This window comes from Bemisia tabaci, chromosome 1 (genome assembly GCF_918797505.1).
Source record: "Bemisia tabaci chromosome 1, PGI_BMITA_v3".
NCBI classification, from domain to species: Eukaryota; Metazoa; Arthropoda; class Insecta; order Hemiptera; family Aleyrodidae; genus Bemisia; species Bemisia tabaci.
Genome location: NC_092793.1, coordinates 25,923,466 through 25,942,494, shown reverse-complemented (window position 1 = coordinate 25,942,494; position 19,029 = coordinate 25,923,466). Strand labels below are relative to the sequence as shown.

Below are 19,029 nucleotides of genomic sequence, written 5' to 3'. Positions count from 1 at the left end.
TTCTGTGCGGTTTAAAAAATTTAAAAAGATTCTTAATTTTTTTTTCTTGGTCAACTATGGGATTTTCACATGGTAAAGATAACCTAAAATGAGATTAAAATGAAAAGGAACACAAAGAATTTACAACTTCTATAAATTTATTACAAAACTTCAATCTGTCGAGATGAGAACTTACATGTACAGAAATTTAGGAGCTATATTCAATGCTTGATGAGTCGTGAGGTGTTTGAAGGCAGAGAATTGGTTCAATAGGCTAAAAGTTTTACTAAAAATGTAGTAATTATCCGAACAGATTTTTGAGAGGAAGAATTGTCACTTAATATTAAATGCTGAATGAACCAGAGATCTATAGCTTTGACAGGGATGTAACTCACGCAGAATTTAAAATTAGAAAAAAAAGAGATGAATGAAAAGACTAAGATCATGTTAACGTTATCTGATTCGGACCTTCTTATATCACAAAATAAGTCGTTTTCATATCAATGGCTTGTTAAAACTTTCAATAAAAAGCGTACGGCTTAAAACTGGCCATTTTCATGAGGACTGTAACGAAAAAAAAGAACAGAAAACAACTTCAGTTTTTAAAAGTAAGCAGTAAATATTTTGCCTGAATCTGCATAACTCAGAAGTAAGTTATTCTTGACTGTGCCAAAGATTGAGGGAACTAGTTTGATGAAATTATCCCAGTAGAGGCCTACAAGAAGTTTTTCCTTTGCATTAAAAAAATACCAATTTCACGATGGTAACAATGTAATGTTAAAATTGTAAATTTATGGATACAGCGTAAAATGTCAGGTGTAAATAATTTTTGGACACTTGATAACCTAATTCTTTCAGAAAAGATCTTGCATAGTGTTCAACTGATGGATTGAAAAGTTACCGCGTGAAGAGAGGATACCCGCAACAATGTTAAAAACACAAAATAGAAAAAATATAGCTGTCACCTGTGTTCAATTTATTGAAAATGAAAATGACGTATCCAATGTTATTGAAAATGAGAAAGTGCTACAGTACATAAAGAAAGCGTTCTGTTCAGTCTAAAAAAAATTGCAGGGTTTACTTGAGTAATTTTGGATTTTTGAGATTTTGGATGAAAAACATAAATTAACGTGTCTTCCTGGAACTTCCATTTTTTTAAAAAAGAAGCGAGAGAATTGTTCAGACTGATGTATTTACATAACATTCTTGCCAGATAAAGGTAAACAATGATAATTTTTCTAATAAATTATTAAAAAGAAGACAGGAAAATAAGAGAAAAGGGGAAAGAATGAAATCAATGTACAAACCACGATTTTATAAAACAAACGATAAAAATCATCCTTTCTCTCTACAAACGTATTAAACTAATAAAAAACGAAGGAAAAATAAGCAACATATCAGCAATATAATACATACGCTATCGGTGTGGTGGACAGGGATTAGTAAGTCCAGTATCTGCAAGAGCAATCACACCTGATATATGTACATAGTGCCAAAAATTAGCAAGAACTGACTCATACATTCTTTTTTTTAATGACATGCTTATTGAGGTCCACGATCATTGATTGTTATTTCTACTCCGTATTCACCAATTAAACAATACAACTTACAGTTATGTACAATAAACGATTTAGCTACTTGCACTCTTAGATTTAGTAGGGAATAATAAAACAGATAAAATGAAACCTTATTAGATTATTTCACTAGTATGAGGAATTTTTGGAAACAAATCAAGCAGAGCGAACGGAGGATTATAGACTTTCATCACTGTCTGGCATTTGTTGCAATAGTGGGAAGTCTCTACTGATATCTTCTTGCGATGACGATTCTTCTGCCGGTGCTGAATTCACTTCATTAGCAAACTCATCGCCTGTTTCCAAACAAATCAAAAGAATAGTTGATAACAATGGTAATACAAGAGGAAGTAAGAATAAACAAACCAAGTCTAGATTATGAGATTGTTGCGCACTTAAATAATTTGCAAGCTGATACTTAAAACCTAATGATTACCAAGAAATAATAAATTACATAGGGTGTCCCAAAAGTACTGCCCCTTTTTCCGCAGAGGGCGAAAGAATGCAGATATCAAAATGCGGTTTGTGTGAGGTTATAGTCCTAGTAATTACCTATAAAACAAGACCAAGTTGAGCTCTGTAGCTTAAAATTTGACCGAGATACAGCATTTTGAAAGTGACGTGTCAAGGTGCCGCCTACGAGATTTTCAACATTTTTTTACGGACGAACCCTAGGACGAACAGACACGACGCATCTGCAGGTGGTCCTTTAAGATCCGGTGCAATGAACTTTTTGAGATGTCAAGCAACACCTGAAACTTACGCAAGGATAAATGACGGTCTCCTCGAACAACAGCAGCAACGGTACCGATTAATTCGTCTGTGGTGGAGGTAGACGGTCGGCCCGGTTTCGCGGGACTTTCCGCCGATTCGCGGCCGCCAGAAAAAGATTTAAACCAACGACCAATGCTACTTCTGTCCAAACAGTCGTCTTTATACACGCCTTTCATTTCATTAAAAGTGTTTTTTACTGACATTCCTCGACGAAAACAATGACGAATAACGTGGTGTTGTTCTTTTCTTAATTCGGTACTCATCGCGAAAGAAACTTCCAAAACGACAGAGGGATGAACTCAGATTGACGTGCCGGGAAAGCTTGACCAACTTGGATGGCACTAGCGGACACTTTCAATCCTGTCGTTGGTCTGCATAGGGGCGCTTACACGTTGCCAAATGCCGCCTAAAACACAGTGTTGCCATATGTTTCTGGCCGCTTCTTCTTCTTTTTAAAACCGTTTCATTCTTAAACTTGGTTTTTTCTTTCGTAAAAAATGTTGAAAATCTCGTAGGCGGCACCTTGACACGTCACTTTCAAAATGCTGTATCTCGGTCAAATTTTAAGCTACAGAGCTCAACTTGGTCTTGTTTTATAGGTAATTACTAGGACTATAACCTCACACAAACCGCATTTTGATATCTGCATTCTTTCGCCCTCTGTGGAAAAAGGGGCAGTACTTTTGGGACACCCTATGTACATTAGGTTCCCTTAGTAGACCTTAGATTTTCCCTTTCCTTGGGATCCATAGCAAGCCTGCCAGGCCTGAATCCAGCTTGCTCCGCTGCTTTGTGATCTCGTCAATCTTTCTCTATCTTTGCCCCTAATATTTCGCTGTTTCCTTTGCTTTTTGTCCCTTTAATTGAAAACCCCTGGTAATTATTCGAATTACAATTGTCTTTTCTACCCTTCTTGTAAAGGGTCGTGATCTAGGACCTCATCATCTCATTTAATAAAGAAAAAACTAACTTGATGTTAGTCAAAACCTGCGACTCTGTTGCATTCTAGAGTACGCTATGCTTTGCTGTGTAAAAATTGCAAAAAAAAACATTAAGGAAGGGAAGGTATATATATTAATCAGTCTTAGAAAAGCTGAAGATGACAACGTTCTTAAATAAAAGAAAGCTTACCTGCAGCATCATCAGCACTACTTCGGTTCATTGCAGGGTCAATTGCCTCTTTGATTTGATTGTTGACGCCTTTTGGATCAAGGTCAGTAGCCCAACTAAAATGCATTAATGCTAAATCTGTATTACCTAACTTCTTATGAACCTGCAATCAAAATTGAAAAAAACATGAATTAAATTGAAGGTAGAGGACATACTATTCTTATTCCATTTTACAAGCTGAATTGGACTGCATTTTGCAATATGGAACTACTTTTTCTAGCTAATTTTAGGAACAACAGATGTACTGTCAGTTTCTTATGCAGATACAAGCGTTTCTGGATGAGCCAAAAATAGTAGTTCATTATTGCAAAATGTGGTCCGATGAATAGACCTGCAGGATGAGAGAGTGAGACAACACCTTAACAAGGTTAACCGGAAAGTCTGCTCTTGCAACTAACAAATTATAGGAAACAGTGAGATTCTTGGAATTTGAGAAAAAATGTTATGATTAATAGACCACTGGATAAGGTACGATGTTCAGCTTGTACCGCTTTAAAATTTCGCCTAAAACACGATTTGCGTAACAAAAACTACTGAAATGAACTCTTAATATTGACACGTCCATTACACTGCATTGGTCACGAGAATTTCAATTTCTGGCTCATAAAAAATCAGAGTCTACTTGCGTTTCACAACTGTTTCAGCCGGCTCCTTAATCGCGCAGCGTTTCTTAGCCGTCCTATATTGTTCAAAGTGTGAACAATGTGCAACAGCTGAGCCAAGTTGCTAAAATTTAACTCGAGATTATTGTGATTAATGATTGGGAAGTTTGAATTTAAGCACTGAAAACTATTAATATCTTGGTTAGAAATTATAAGCTTTCAAAAATTTGTGTTGCGCTCATCCTTTCCTGCCTGAAATTCTGATGAAAAAACATACATGATATTGCTTAAATTCGCATCTTGTCTAGTGGCTCATAATAAATTTCACTGATCAGCATCAAGACTCCTCTGCTATACTTGTCTTGATACTTCAAATTTATAAAAGACAGAGAATTATCTATCAGGACCAATTCATGTAGGTTGCCGTCAAGTGAGGACTTGGCCGGGAAGCTGATTCCAAAAAGATGCACAATGATGGACCTGTGTGAATTGGTACTGATAAATTCTTCCTTACATTACAAGATGTAAAATTCGTTTCATATGTACATGAAAGATCTAACAAACATAAAAATTTGATAGGAAGGTCTGCTTCAGTTCTGTAGTATTCAAGCTATGAGTTATCAGTTTTTCAAGTTATTTTAATTTATCATACGGTTGATCTCACACAATTCATGATCAAACTTCATGTTTCAGAAAAAAAACCATATTATAACATAACTAGTACCGATGAAATGAAACTTCAGTATTCGTTACCTTGCCAGTTACATAGTAGACTAGAGATTCTTTGGGGACAAGCTCCTTAAGCTCTTCTAATTCTTTCAATGCCTCAGCATGTCTGCCGGTGACAAAATATATATTTGCACGTTGAAACTTGGGTTGTGGATTCCCTGGGTTCATTTGGATAGCATTCGTGAACGTTCTAATAGCCTTTTCAGTTTTCTTTAGGGCATTTTGTACCTAGGAAAAAAAGACGGGTAGACTTATTAAAGAGAGAGATTAAAAAGGAATGTTAACAAACGAATTCCTTGATCGTGGCAACCAGTCTGTGCAGCCTGGAGTTACACATTGCTTTTGGAAGTCTGTTGATCAAGTAAATAAATAATTAGATCAAGTAAACAAATACTTAAATTAAGTAAACAAATACAAGTAAACAAATACTAAGATCAAGTAAACAAATACTTAGATCAAGTAAACAGATACTTAATGAATGAAAAAAAAAAGAAAAAATTGTGTTGAGCTCCCAGAAATTCCATCTCATGAGTGGTGACTGATGGGCTGCAAAACTCCTTCCTTTAGGATGTCGAATGCTTCAGATGAAGCAGCCGTGAAAAAAGCAGAAAACTACCATATGGAGCTTCATCAAAATTTACCATTTTTTCTCTCATATTTTCTCACCCTCCTTCTGACCCTAGAAAGACAGCCATTGAATTTTGATGAGTCCATCGATGCCTACTTTTTAGCAACGTAAAAAAATGTTAATCCTTTTGAATTCTGATTTTACAAATAAATGAGAAGTCACAGGAAGACAATATCACAGTTGAATATGGTTGCAATTAGAATGTGGCTGAAAAATCAAGAAAAAAACTTTAAACTCACCAGACCAATGTGGCACATGAGGACAGAGCTGTTAGGATTACATTGTAGGGCTCTTTTATAATGGATTTCACTCAGTTGAAACTTTTCTTGTTTGAAAAATATAGCACCTATTCCATACCTGAAAATTAAGAAAAAAAAATTGCAGCATAATTCAGTTCCTTGATAGTGAAGACTAAAAAGATGTTTCACCAGGACATTTCCACAACAGCATTTTTATCAAGAGGAAAACAGAAGAATCAAAACGCAGGATGTCTGGAGTTAACATTTAATCCAAAAATAGGTCATCTACTAGCAAATTAATGGTAAAACAAGAAATATTATTTTCTCCTTTGTCGCCTCTGACTCATGAGTGCTCTAGAAACTGCATATAGTCCGCATCGTGCCGATCATTATCTCGGTCACAGGTTTAACACCTCACACATTCTTAGATAACCTAAAACGGCTACAACTCCCAATTTACATTCACACTGGTTCAAAAAGTTATGGTCCTCCACACGGGTGACATTGCAAGAGTTTTCTTAAGTGTAAAGCAGCATTATCAGAGTGAATTGCTCCAAATTTAAGAATTTTCTATTCATAATTGCTCCCTCCCCTTTAAATAGTCTACAAAACCAATCTTAAAACATTAACTGAGCAAAATTTAAGGTGATTCGATGGACGCCATATTTTGTGTCAGAACGGCATGCGATATATCGCATCAATTGGTTCAATTTTTTCAGCTACTCGTCATTTTTCTCCAATTTTGAGATCGCAATTCTGTTGTCAGGAGACTAAAGCACTCACGTACCAATTTTAAGAAACAAATTCAACGTAATAAAGGCGCGGTTTTTTTAGAGAGAAAACATCGCATTCGATACTGATATCGAAACTGCACTCGAATGCGATATTTTCTCTCTAAAAAAACCACGCCTTTATTACGTTGAATTTCTTTGTTAAAATTGGTACGTGAGTGCTTAAGTCTCCTGACAACAGAATTGCGATCTCAAAATTGGAGAAAAATGACGAGTAGCTGAAAAAATTGAACCAATTGATGCGATATATCGCATGCCGTTCTGACACAAAACATAGCATCCATCGAATCACCTTAACAAGTTTTAAATTCTTTATTTTATTTATTTCCTTATTTTTTTTTCTTCATTTCTTTTTACCCCTTCATGTAATCTTTTCTCCTCTTTTTCTCTGAATCTCTACTTTTTCCGGATTCAGTTTCAGCCCGTCTGCTAAGAGCCCTCCCAAAAACCCTTTCTTTTCGGTAAATTTTTAAACACAAGTAAAAAGTTGAGCTGGAAAAATTCCTTCTTCCTTCAGCTGCTTTAAAGTTTGCTTTTAATTTTATTTCTATTCTTTTTTCAAACACACATATTACCAGAAAACATTCTGAATTGAAGGCTCTTACCATGCATTATAATGCCTAGGGTCTAAACGGACAGCATTCCTGAAACAATTTAGGGCCTTATCGAGTTCCTCTGTTGCTACATATTCATGTCCTAAAAGTGTATAAGCATATGCAAAATTCGGGTCAACCTGTAAAAAAAAAACAAAACATAAAAAATCAGACCAGATCATTACTGCAGAGAACATATTCATTGGGGGAATAGGCCTGTTGTACAATAAACATGTTTGCTATAAATTGATAGAACTAAGGCTCCTGATGTCTGAGGAATTTCCCTCGATTTAATTGAGCATTGGAAGCTTCAAAAATTTGCAAATACAAAACGCTGTTTTCCAGCCGAAACAGTTTCTGGAAAATCATGATGTCTCGAGGCCAGTTCGACGCGGTCTCATCACAACTACCCATATATTTCTCCATAAGGATTTGGAAACCAGTTTCCAAATGGAAATATTGAGGCCAATATGCTGTCGAAAAAAATGGGTGGTAGAAAGAAAATCTTCATACCTTCAAATGGAAAGGTCAATAATGTCAAGAAATGAATTGAGGATGTACCTGAATCGCTCTTTGAAAAAATTTGATGGCCGTGTCATGTTCTTTTTGGAGGCTAAAACAGTTCCCAGTGACGCACCATGTGGCTGCACTGTTTTTGTCTAATGCAACTAATTCTTGGGCTAATGCTGACAGTTTGACTTCTTGTTGTAGGTGCCACAGCGCAGTACTATAAATTTCCATCATATTATCTCGATGAGGTTCTAGCTCTCTCACACGTTGGAAATACCTGAAAAATCACGATCAGAGACTTCAGTGATACTAATATCTTAAGTTACATAAAAAGCTTAAAATTTAGGAAAGTAAAACAAACAAAATCTAGGTTACAAATAGTAAGTAAAAATATCCTATAAGAATTAATTTTTGGTGAGTGCTGCTGATTAAAAGGAATCATAAATCCACAGCAGTGTAAAAAGACACTTAAAGTGGCTCTGCAATTGTTCTTCCTGACGTGATTTTCAAAATAAATGGACATGCGTGTAATCTGAAAACATATAATTATCAGAGCCAATATTTAAATTTTTAAATAGTGTTCAGCCTTCCCTGGGCACCATGCATTTGATGCATCTGATGCAGGGGAGGACGGACTAGGCTGTTGAGGCGCTTGAGAAAATTAACCCAACCAGGTAATTTTTTCAAACTTGCAATTGTGAAGCAGCAGTAGTGCTCTCAACCCACCACACTCAGCCAATATGTATTGGTAAAAAGTTAATTTGGCTCCTAAAAATTGGATCCTCCAGCCAAGGTGGCTCCTAAAATTTTTGAAGGAAGGCAGAACACTGTTGGACGTCTTTGGTCACTGGCTTGAGGTATTCTCCCCGTAATCTTGTAATCTCTCTGGATTTTTAAAAGAAAGAAATAAATTATCACATAAGGGGGAAACCAAGAAGGCAAAGAGATAAGAAAACTTACGACTGAAAGGGTAATACTTACTTGACGCAGTTCTGATATTGAGGTAAGTCAAAGTATGCTCGGCCCATTAAAGACAGAACATAACCTGTATTAAAATGCTGTGATGGTAGGGTCTTCAAACACTCAATGGCTTTTCGACAATTATATTGTGCCAAATGAACATAAGCTCCACCCAGTTGTTTCAATAGTTGCATCAGTCCTTCTACACAGATAAACAAAATAAAAGATGAAAAATGAACCCTAACTGATGATATTGTAGTGCGTGATTGGGTTCACATAGTTATGGCTTGAATTTTTTCTTAATCGGGGCATATCATCCTGAGAGATTGAATGGATTTACCTGTACTACCCGATATTTGAGCTGGTTATGATGTCCATACAACGTTCATTTTGGAGTTTTTTTTTACTCTATCTTCAGGTAGCTGCCTTAAATGCCATTATGAGCTTCGGACCAATCAGAAACGCCCCTAGTGCAACTTCAACTTCAAGCCTCTTTTTTTGCTCTAAAAAGGAGTTTTGAGCTTTTTAAAACATTTCTCCCTGTATTTACCGAAAATCTATTTTAATCTACAGAAACTACTGTATCTTGCGAAAGTCTAATTGAAGTTGTAAGATTGTATAGTGTAAAATATGTACACATACTTTAACATTTTTTCACAAAAAGGCTTCTACATGGATCACAAATTCAGCTGAAACTCAGGAATTTTATAAAATACTTTCACCTACAGTATAGCTGCATTAGTATCCACTAAGATTCATCTGTTCATACATGTTAGTTCAGAATATACCGAGCTTTCAGTTTTGTTGCCTAACTTATGTTGCTTGAAAGTACATTGGAAACAACATATAATCTTCTGAGGAAAAAAGTAGTTAGAGAGATAACAATACGTACCGACAGACTGCTTTTGTAAGATGACCAAATTCTGCGCATTGTTGCTGATGATTGCATTTGTCTCTGCCGTCGTCATAGATTCAATTAATGAACTTCGTTCCCTATTATTTTTTTCATTCAATTCATTATATTGCAGAGCTTTGTTGGTTTTTGATACTCTATTAGCTTTGGACTTGCGCAATGGTGATTTTGGAGTTACAAACTGATTCCTATTTGGACTTTTATTATTTTCCTGCGATGGAAAGAAACGATACATCAGTGCAAATATTTACAATAAAACAAGTTCAAGAAAAGTATCTAGAAAGGAACATTTCTATGAAGAGAATGCAAGAATATGGATGTTAAATGAGTAAGATATGACTGCAAGAATGTGTTAGTCTGGTTGAAACTAAGCTGATTGTAAAAGAAAATATTCACTTAAGATTTTTTTTTTTTTTACAGGGGGGAGTTCTACCATTCAATATCTAGAGAGTCGGTGTGACGCACATTAGCACTGATTATACAATATAAAACCCGGATGAAAGCAAGATAGAAGAAACCAAGGGTGTCATTACCGCAGTGAATGCCGTCAAAAACCCGATTTTTCAAAGAGTATTAACTCTGTTAAAGGGGACGGCAACCCTAGAAGTGAAAATGAGATTGCATCAAAAATTGAAGCAGGAAGGTATAAGAAACAAAATGGCTCTGTCCCAATGAAAAATTCGCAAAATCGGCGGAGATATGAATGATTGAAAGTCTGACTGGTGACGTTATGCGCTTCTGGTGCGACTGCGGTTCACACTGAGATGGTAAATCATTCATGGAGTAAAAAAATAAAAAAAAACAACAAAAGAGAATAGTAACACCTAAGCAAAGAAAAAAGAGTGGGCTAGGAATGAGTGAGATTGGGGCGAACTAATAACTAGTCGCGAACACGGGTTGGCCACTTGACACCGGAGACAGAATGCAGAGTGCTGACTGCTAAATGCGAGATGGAGCTCATGATATCACGCGTTCAGCTGTTTTTTCACGATAGCAGCTCAACAAATGCAGATATTTGCAAACGGATTTTGGCATCATTCATTGCACACTTTTTTCGTTGATTCAGCCAAACTTGCTTTTAAGGTTGACGTCCCCTTAAATATTGAACGTAGAAAGTTGCGGTTTTTATAGATCTTATTATTTTTAGCTTATCAACAAGGATCAAGCATCAAAAAACGATTTTGCGGCCAGCGCAATTGACCTATTTCACAATTTAGCACAGAGAGCTTTGGAACAAAAAATTCAGTTCAATATTAAAGACTTCATTACCTTAACTGAGTAACTATTGCTAAAAAGTCTAGAGCTGCGTCTAACATTCTGCGTTGACTGTAAAGGAGGTGCAACAGCTGGTGTAGAAGGGATCAGACTATGGTTGCCGGCTGACTGACTGAAAACCGGTTTCGGCGAAGGTGTGTATGAACTCATCAACTGAAAAAAAAATTTAAGCATTGTAAGATAAAAATACACTTTTGACTGCTTAAAATTAGAAAAGGTAGAACAACACATAAATACAAAACCATTTCAATATGCTAATCTGTCAACATAAATTGTATCGGTCATTCTCAAAAAGACTAAAGCACCAGAAATGAGAATTCAGGAAAAACAGTTAAAACTGTTTTAATTGGTCCACTCAAAATCTCAGAGGTCAGAAAATTAATGTGTAAGAAGATTGCTATTTGAAAAGGATTGTGATTGTTTCAGGATTTTCCTGTAATTTGAATAGAAAAAGAAGAAGAAAACGAACTGACACTCTAGTCTTTTAGGGATTAAACGGCTTTAGTTCAACATATTTCCCCCATTAAAAGTCAAATTTGTAGCATTTGAGCATGAAAGCTTCCATTTAAACTTTATCTACATGGAAAATGATGATATATACTGATAATTAATCTCTGCTTCTGTTTTTTAATTTTACTGCTCATACAGTGACAATCAATTCACAGAGATTCAAATAACAGTTTTGCCAGAACAACCAGATCGCAAGAATAAACTTGTCAGGAGTCTCTGACTCATACTTCTAACCTTTATATAGTCTTTCCTAATACTTTGATTTCTTGTTAATCATTTATCGTTTCTTATTAAGAGATGATATCAGCAGATACCTAAGATTATGAGGACCAGCATTAAAGCACAATAATAGGAATTACCATGCATCAAAACTGTAGAAAAATTGTAGGCTGCGGCAGTATTTTAGAGTCATATGATAGTCAACTACAGTTTCTAGAAACACCGAATTAATGGTATTTTTGATATGCCTGATTCTTCAGTACATGCGAGAAATACAATAGGTGCATCGAACGCTAGAAACTGCACACAGACTAATAAAAAATTATGTATTCACTTGCATGACTCTAAGTATTACCCCCTGATATTCCTAATGGTAGGTAAGATCCTTTGGCTTTGAGCTCTGCAGCTTTTTTACACCTGTATGTGAATTTTAAAGGAGGATACTTACAATTTTTACATTATTTTTCTGATCGTTGGCTTCAGTCAATGTTGATAGAGATGATATGACGTAGGGAGGTGACGGGTGATTGGTTGATTCACAAGGACTTGGTGGTGTCTCTAGAGGCAATATCCCAAAACTGGGAGTCAAAGGACTAAAATTACCATTGCCAGAGAGCACATTTAGGCGTCTGTTGAGTTTTGAGACTTTAGGCAGAGACTGGATAGGATTTTCGTCAGGTGTGTACATTCGGCCTGTAGTGGTCCGATTGTTATTACTTATCATGTTAAGTGTTTGCACGGGAGTCCTGTAACGGAAAAAACCAAAATTACAAATTTGATGACAGGACAGCAATTCAAATAGTTGATGGGGCTGAAAAACCACTCAAAAACAGATCTTTACTTTTTGGTAAATACAAAAAATAAAATGAAATTATTTCATTGAATTCAATATCTATTTAAAGTTTACATGTCACAAGAAAAAGTTGACTTCCTAGCCTTGAGTTTATAGCAGATGTTTTTGGAAAGTTTTCGAAGGGAAAACCTTGATTTTTATGACTCTGAGACATCATTGGTTTCTTTGGTAGAGTACTTAAAAAAAAAAAAAGAAACTCCTTGTTTTTAAGAATTATTGAGATAGAGCTTCAAAAGTTTTATCAACTTTTGATTGGCATGTGATGGGTTGCTGAATTACAGAGCGACTTTGAGCACTCTATTGGTCCAACAGCCCAATTGTTTTCACATAAGAAACAGCAATGATTAATTTCTGAAAAAAAGCTTGTTGATTGAAAACTCGACCTTGTAGTGATTGTTTTGTCTCATTTACTGATACTGATAACCATGTGACACTGCCGTTACAGCAAAAAGTAATCAGTCAATCACAAAGCGTCAAAAAGTCATAGGATCATCAGCGCTTCAGCAACAACATCTTTTGGAACTAAAGATCATAAACTCAATTTAAAATTATGTTTGCATTGATGACTAATATGTAATGTGGGGCATATATTAGTTATTGATGCAATTTGAGACTGCTCTTTCATCAAAGGAAGTTTTTGGTTATCAACTTGAGTTATCGATGCAAAAACAATCAGTCTGCAGGAAAGAATTAAACCACTCAAAACTTCTTCTTTGTCATACTAAGGAGTAATTGCTATGCTTTCAAACTTGACAAAAAAAGTTCTCCTGAAATTTTCTTAGGTTCTTTTTCCAATGAACAGTTCACACTTCTTAATGGAGCACTTGTGCTTGAACTTAAAATAAACACAGGGCTCATTATCTTAAAATAAATGAAACAATCATTACCTAAACTTATTGTTGACAGGGGGATCATGACTGAGGTTCCGCTCGAGACAGCTTGTAAATTGAACGTTGGTGGTGTTAATGGCTTGATTGGATGTGCCGTGACAGTTACTGAAGCTTTCCAAGGACCCAGTCTGAAAGATCCGATTAGGATCGGGCTTTTCTCCACGATCACACAGGAGCTCGAAGACACTCCATAGAAATGGATTTAACTTCAGTGCCCGTCGGCAGGCTTCTGCTGCCCGCACAGACCTCTCTGTTTGATAGCAGATCTTGGCGATTAGTTGCAATGCAAATGCAGCATGTTCTCCGAACTCATTGGTTACCTCTTCAAGGTTCCGTGATTTAATTACATCACCTCCGGTAAGGATGGATTCGGCCTCTGAAAATCTGGAAAAATATTTCAAACTCATTACAATTTCAATTCCTTACAATAGATTTTTCTGCAAGCCATTTATGTAAATGTAAAACACATTATATTGAAAAAAGTGCAAAAAAGGAGGGTAACGTTGTTGAAAAAATTCCAGTGATAGGGTCATAAAACTTTGTAACCTGAGGTTTGGCAGTTGCCTTCAGCTTACGCTCAGCTGACATTAATTAACTAATGAGACAGGCATTAGTTTTTCAGTGTCGGCCTCAGAAGTTCTGCGCAAGCCTCCAGAACATCTTGACTGGTGGATCATGGCCTAAAGTTCAATGTAACATTAAGAATCCAGAGTGGCATGTCCCATTCTTCCGTTTTTTCAAAATAAATAGGATGGATACAGCAACTTTTGAAGGAGGTAGTTCCATCGTTTTTACCCATACTACCTAGATACTATAAAAAAATTGTGACAGAGAAGCAACCAGCTATTTCACAGAACAGATAAATTTTTTTTATGTGGTTGTCACATTATTAGCAAATTCAATTCGCATACTAAGTCCTTGATAGAATTTTAAGCTAAAACTTCACATATTGCCACTTATCATGTACCTACTACATCAACAACTGAATACTAATGATATCCGGTCTATTTCTTATTTTTCAACATCTAATGAATTAAACAGGAAAATTGTCATTAAGTAATTCTTACAAGTATTTCCTCATCTATATTATTCTTTTTTACATCCTAGATGCTGTATCCAGATACATTACCTATCCCTTTGTAAATAGACGAGAATACCAGTTATTTCAGTCTTTTTATGATCTTATTATAAACTAACAATTTAACATTGTTTCAAAGAATAAAATACTTTGGAGCAGCCATCCCAACCATCTGCTGTTTTTCTTGTGGCAGGGATTCGGAGGATAGAGGATTGCAAGTCACATTTGGAGAGGCAAAAAACTTCACCCAAAAAATTATATTTCTTTTAGAGCAGTACATTCAAATAATAGAAACTCTTTCTTTGGATAACTAATTGAGAAAATTTGGATGTCTTAATTCAGGACTCCACATAAATTCTCATGGGAAATTTGTTTATACCCTTTGCGCCTCTTCTTTGCTGAAGAAAAATAAGATTGGGTGCTTACTTGTGCAGATCTAGGCAACATTTTGCAAGGAGGAATTTGCATTGCGCAGATTTGCTTCCTTTTGACTGGAGTATTGTATAAGCTTGACTTGGCTTCCCAGAACGATAGTAACAAGTTGCAAGGAGGAAGAGCGTTTCATCCGAATCAACTAAAAACAGAAAAATAAAAATAATAATAGCTTGGAAAGTGGATATTCTTGATATGCTTAGATGACATTCATCTCAAATATGTACTACTTTGTGTTACTTTAAATAAAATGTTTTGGTGAGAAATGAATACTTCCAAATTAAGTACAGGATTTGTTTAGAAAATGGTAAACTGCTCAAGAGATGGTATTCTGCTCGTTTCAACACCATTGGCTTAAATGGTATCTGCCTGAGGACGCTGTTCACATAAACCTTGAGCAGCATACAAAAGGAGCATTGAATGCTTTGTTGTGCAGTGCACATATTTACGAAAAAGATCATCATATTTTAAAATTGCCTCATAATTCCCATGATCCTGCAATCTAGAGATCATGCGTTTTCCCAAAAACATTGATATTGGTAAGTAAATAAGCACTAGCTTTTTTAAGACAAAATGTAAGTAGGAGAAATGAAAAAAAAAAAACCAGATAAAACAGCTCAGAAAATGTAAACTGGCATGGATGAAATTCAGTGCACATGTAAGCACCTTATGTAAGGCTAATTTTTCATTCTTTAACAGATTTTTCTTGCAAGCAGGAGATCTAAATTGACTTAGATCACACAAACATTAACCTGGTTATTCTTCATTTATGAGTGGATTTTCCAAACGTTTGGATGAGGCAACTTTTTTCAGCTTTTCGGTACAAAATTTTTTTGAAAAGATTGGGTTAAATTTTGCGCCGATCTCACATTCCATCATCCACTGTACAGTAAATTTTAAGTGTTGTATCAAAGAGAAAAATGAGTCAATTGAACAGTACCTTCAGCCCTGAGCCTCTCTGCAAGGAAAATAGCATCTGCATAATCGTAGTGATTCAAACAATGCCATATGGCAGCCTGAAAAAGAGAAAATGAAGTGTTTACAAACATATGAGACAAGCATGCAGAATAATGCATTGATCAGTCCAAAGACCTCGAGTAAAAATAAAACTATTCAGTTAAAAAACAGCTGCTTGTAAGTCTGTGAGGTACCTAATAATTTTTCATTAGTATGCCTCAGAGCTCAGAGGACAAACTTACTTAAGATTTTGCAGTAACTGGATCAAACATCATTTGTTAAAAACCCTGTGCTTCCAAAAGATAAGTGTTTCAACTCATGTGTGATACTGCATTCACTGCATTAGTATTCTGTAAATTCTCAAGGTATTGACAGCTCTTGAGAAAATCAACCTGACTTACGTACATGAATAAGATAAATTATTGAGTAAACTTCACTTTGTCCAAAACCAAAGAAGAAATGTGAATTTCTTCGACAGCAATAATCATAGTTCCGGGTGAAAGAGAAACTTCTTGTAGAGGGAATTTACAGAAAAATAAAGAGAAAAAAGGATATCTTTTAAAGGTAAAGTGAAAATCAGGATGATTCTTATTAGCAGACAGCATCTGATCTTGGAATCTTATCAAATTTTTGCTGATTTTAAAACCCTCCGCACAGAGAGGTGGTGCCTACCAATTTTTCAGATTCATTTTCAGATTCATTTTAGACACCATTCTGACATTCCGACACCATTCTCAAACCAATAATTATATTAATGAGAAGTGCGATTAAAGTTGTATTGAATCTACCTAGGCGATACCCCTCCGAAGAACTGCCATCCCTCTTAAATGTCCCAACATTCAAACAGTTGTACTATAAGGGACTCCTAAATATGCTCCCATCAGAGATGCCCAACTTCCAACTAGCATGCGCAAGAGCTGGGGTCAGTAGAGCAGGGGATTGGCGAGCAATTTTACCGCCCATACGACTAGCACTCTCTGAGAAAAATATTGCCTACAATTTGCCTTTGGTGTTCAACCTACTGCCTGAAGCCTTCAGGCGTAGGTTGATCACCGAGGGCCAGTTGAGTGCACCCAGTCTTCTCAGAGAGTGGCTTAGTAACGTGTCCTAAAACAGCAATCCAAAGTCTCGCTATGCCTTCTTGTTAAATCATTCATTAGGGTCTTAAATTTTAAATTGTTCTTTCTTTTTCTTCTCTTTTGTTTTTTACTTTGTTATATTGTCACTATGTTAATCTAAGTTCTAAGGAGACTGAGCTGAGTAGGCAGTGGTGCCAATCAACTATGATTTCTTTTATTTCTTTTTCAATTAGTTTATGTTTTACTACTTTTGCCACACGAGGCTAGACCTCTTGGCATTTTTTATTTTGTAGTGGCCGTTATTTAATTTGTATTATGTTTTTTCTTGTATTAATAAAATGAATCTGAATCTGAATCTGAAATGTTAGATATTATGTGAACCGGCAAGTCATTGGAGATGTAAGCGAACTTGAACATCACAAACTCTCACATACAAGAGATAACATTAGTCATTCTTTCAGTCAGACATCAGGTATCTCATTTAAGGAATAAAAAGCAAATCTATTTATGATTCATGAAGAGGAAACTGCAATTTTAGACTAAATGAAGAGAATTGTGCGAATTTCTAGATAAAAACATTTTCTCTCTGGAAAAGAGATTGTAAACCAAAACCACTTCAAGATTGAACTATTGATATTAGCCAACTCCTGTGATGACAAAGGTGCCAACTGAGTAAAAGACTGTCAATTAAATGAAAAAGTATGATAGTATAATCAGTTGTTAAAATAGATATAGTTAACTACCAAAGGGGATCACCGATCTGTGTTACATGCCGTTTGCTGAAAATCAGAGAGTAAGTCTAGAAACCAAAGGATTAATCATTGGGAGAGGCATATCTCTGATGAAATTTAATACCATAATAGTAACAGGGCAAAGTTTGTTGACAATCTCAAGATCAATTATGCCCAGAGATAATGAAGTGAACGGATTAACCATTGTTGAGTACATACAAAGCGTATGCTGTGAGAATGAAAAAAGAAAAAATTTAATGTTGAAATAATCAACAAGAAACCCAAGGAAACAAATAGGAAAGGGTCCTAAACTGAGGTGAGTGACCGAAGACAATTCCGCCGTCTAGAATAACCTAGATCTGCGATCTACACTCAATGAAAAGATGTATTGCATAAGAACTTTGAATCCACTGGGAAGATGAGATAATCAGTTTGAATATTATTTTACTCATGGGCTTAGAACTGTGTGGAAAACTTGACAGAGGAAAATCGGTTGAATTTGGTGAAAGTTGAAACTAGCACATAGGCTGGCTGAATGGAAAAGTCACGCAGAGGCAAACAACATAAGACAACAGGGAATAGATTCAGAAGTGGGATACGTGGGGAATTTTATGTTAAGAAAAAAATTGGGGCGATGAATACTGAAACCTATTGTAATGAGAGTAAACCTTTGGCGACTTGAACCATGGGTAAGTGGAAATGAATTGATTGATCAAGAGGTTAACGTTGCTCAGCAATATGTACGTACCTGTACAGGCTCCTGGATAAACATTTTCCGATTGAAAACCACACAAATAACTATGTACACAAAAAACTATGTTGTGAAGCACTTAGAATTAACTTCGATCGGAAATTATTTACAAAATCCAGAACTTATCAACATTCTTGATGGCAGCCATTTGTGCTGTCAGGAGCTTACGTTGAAGGAGGACAGAAAATAACAATCGGGAGGGAGGGAGGACGGAGGGAGACCAATGACCAATGCAGAGTTAGCAGTAGTAGTTCGATACTTTTCCGTTAAAATGAATGGGCGCTACTGTAGTAAATTAAATTGTACCACCTAGCACAAACACATCATGAATTTGAACGACAGTTAATTGCGGCTGTAATTAAATTCTGAGTAATCAATAGTTGTCAAAATAGCTGTAGCGCAACCAATTCACAGGTCTCTTTGAGACAAGTTTCTAGAAAACGTTGCCTTCCTGCAGCAAGACAACAAATGGCACCGTTGTCAACACTGTGAATAATAATGCGCGCCAAATTCAAAAATACGGGTTATGACACGATAAGCCGCTGTCCCGAGAGCGACAACGTTCCATTCGCATGCATTTTTCCATTACACCGGATGATGAATCAACTAAACATCTACCGCTAACTAGAAAAAATACCGTTTAAATGAGCTGAATTTTATTTTCATTGTAAAACGCATGCATATAAAACATACTTACACGCATCGCCTAATCTGTACAGCCTTAGTGGTCACAATGGATCGAGTCAATGGGAGAAGTCGATAAAATCTGGAAACTTAGAAGGCTTATATTTT

The 19,029-nt window shown here is 35.9% G+C and overlaps 1 protein-coding gene across 1 annotated transcript; it reads right to left on the bottom strand.

Moving 5' to 3' along the window:
* Positions 1–119: 119 nt before the first annotated feature.
* Positions 120–18,430, bottom strand: Cdc27 (cell division cycle protein 27). The gene is made up of 14 exons (XM_019057450.2): positions 18,235–18,430; positions 15,660–15,735; positions 14,714–14,861; positions 13,207–13,593; positions 11,915–12,212; positions 10,732–10,890; positions 9,442–9,673; positions 8,571–8,751; positions 7,641–7,866; positions 7,092–7,219; positions 5,696–5,813; positions 4,853–5,056; positions 3,459–3,600; positions 120–1,849 (listed from the first exon to the last, which is right to left on the bottom strand). The coding sequence occupies exons 1-14, from the start codon at positions 18,256–18,258 to the stop codon at positions 1,731–1,733; spliced, it is 2,442 nt and encodes an 813-aa protein (XP_018912995.1). The 5' UTR covers positions 18,259–18,430; the 3' UTR covers positions 120–1,730.
* Between the last annotated feature and the right edge of the window lie 599 nt (positions 18,431–19,029).

Bases quoted from the DNA above. Each gene is read 5' to 3' on its own strand.
- Cdc27 (XM_019057450.2), bottom strand. From the start codon at position 18,258: ATGTTTATCCAGGAGCCTGTACAG. The intron at 12,213-13,206 runs GTAATGATTGTT...TTTCCGTTACAG, and splicing joins CCTGTCAACAATAAGTTTAG to GACTCCCGTGCAAACACTTA. The intron at 7,220-7,640 runs GTACATCCTCAA...TTTTTTTTACAG, and splicing joins TTTTTCAAAGAGCGATTCAG to GTTGACCCGAATTTTGCATA.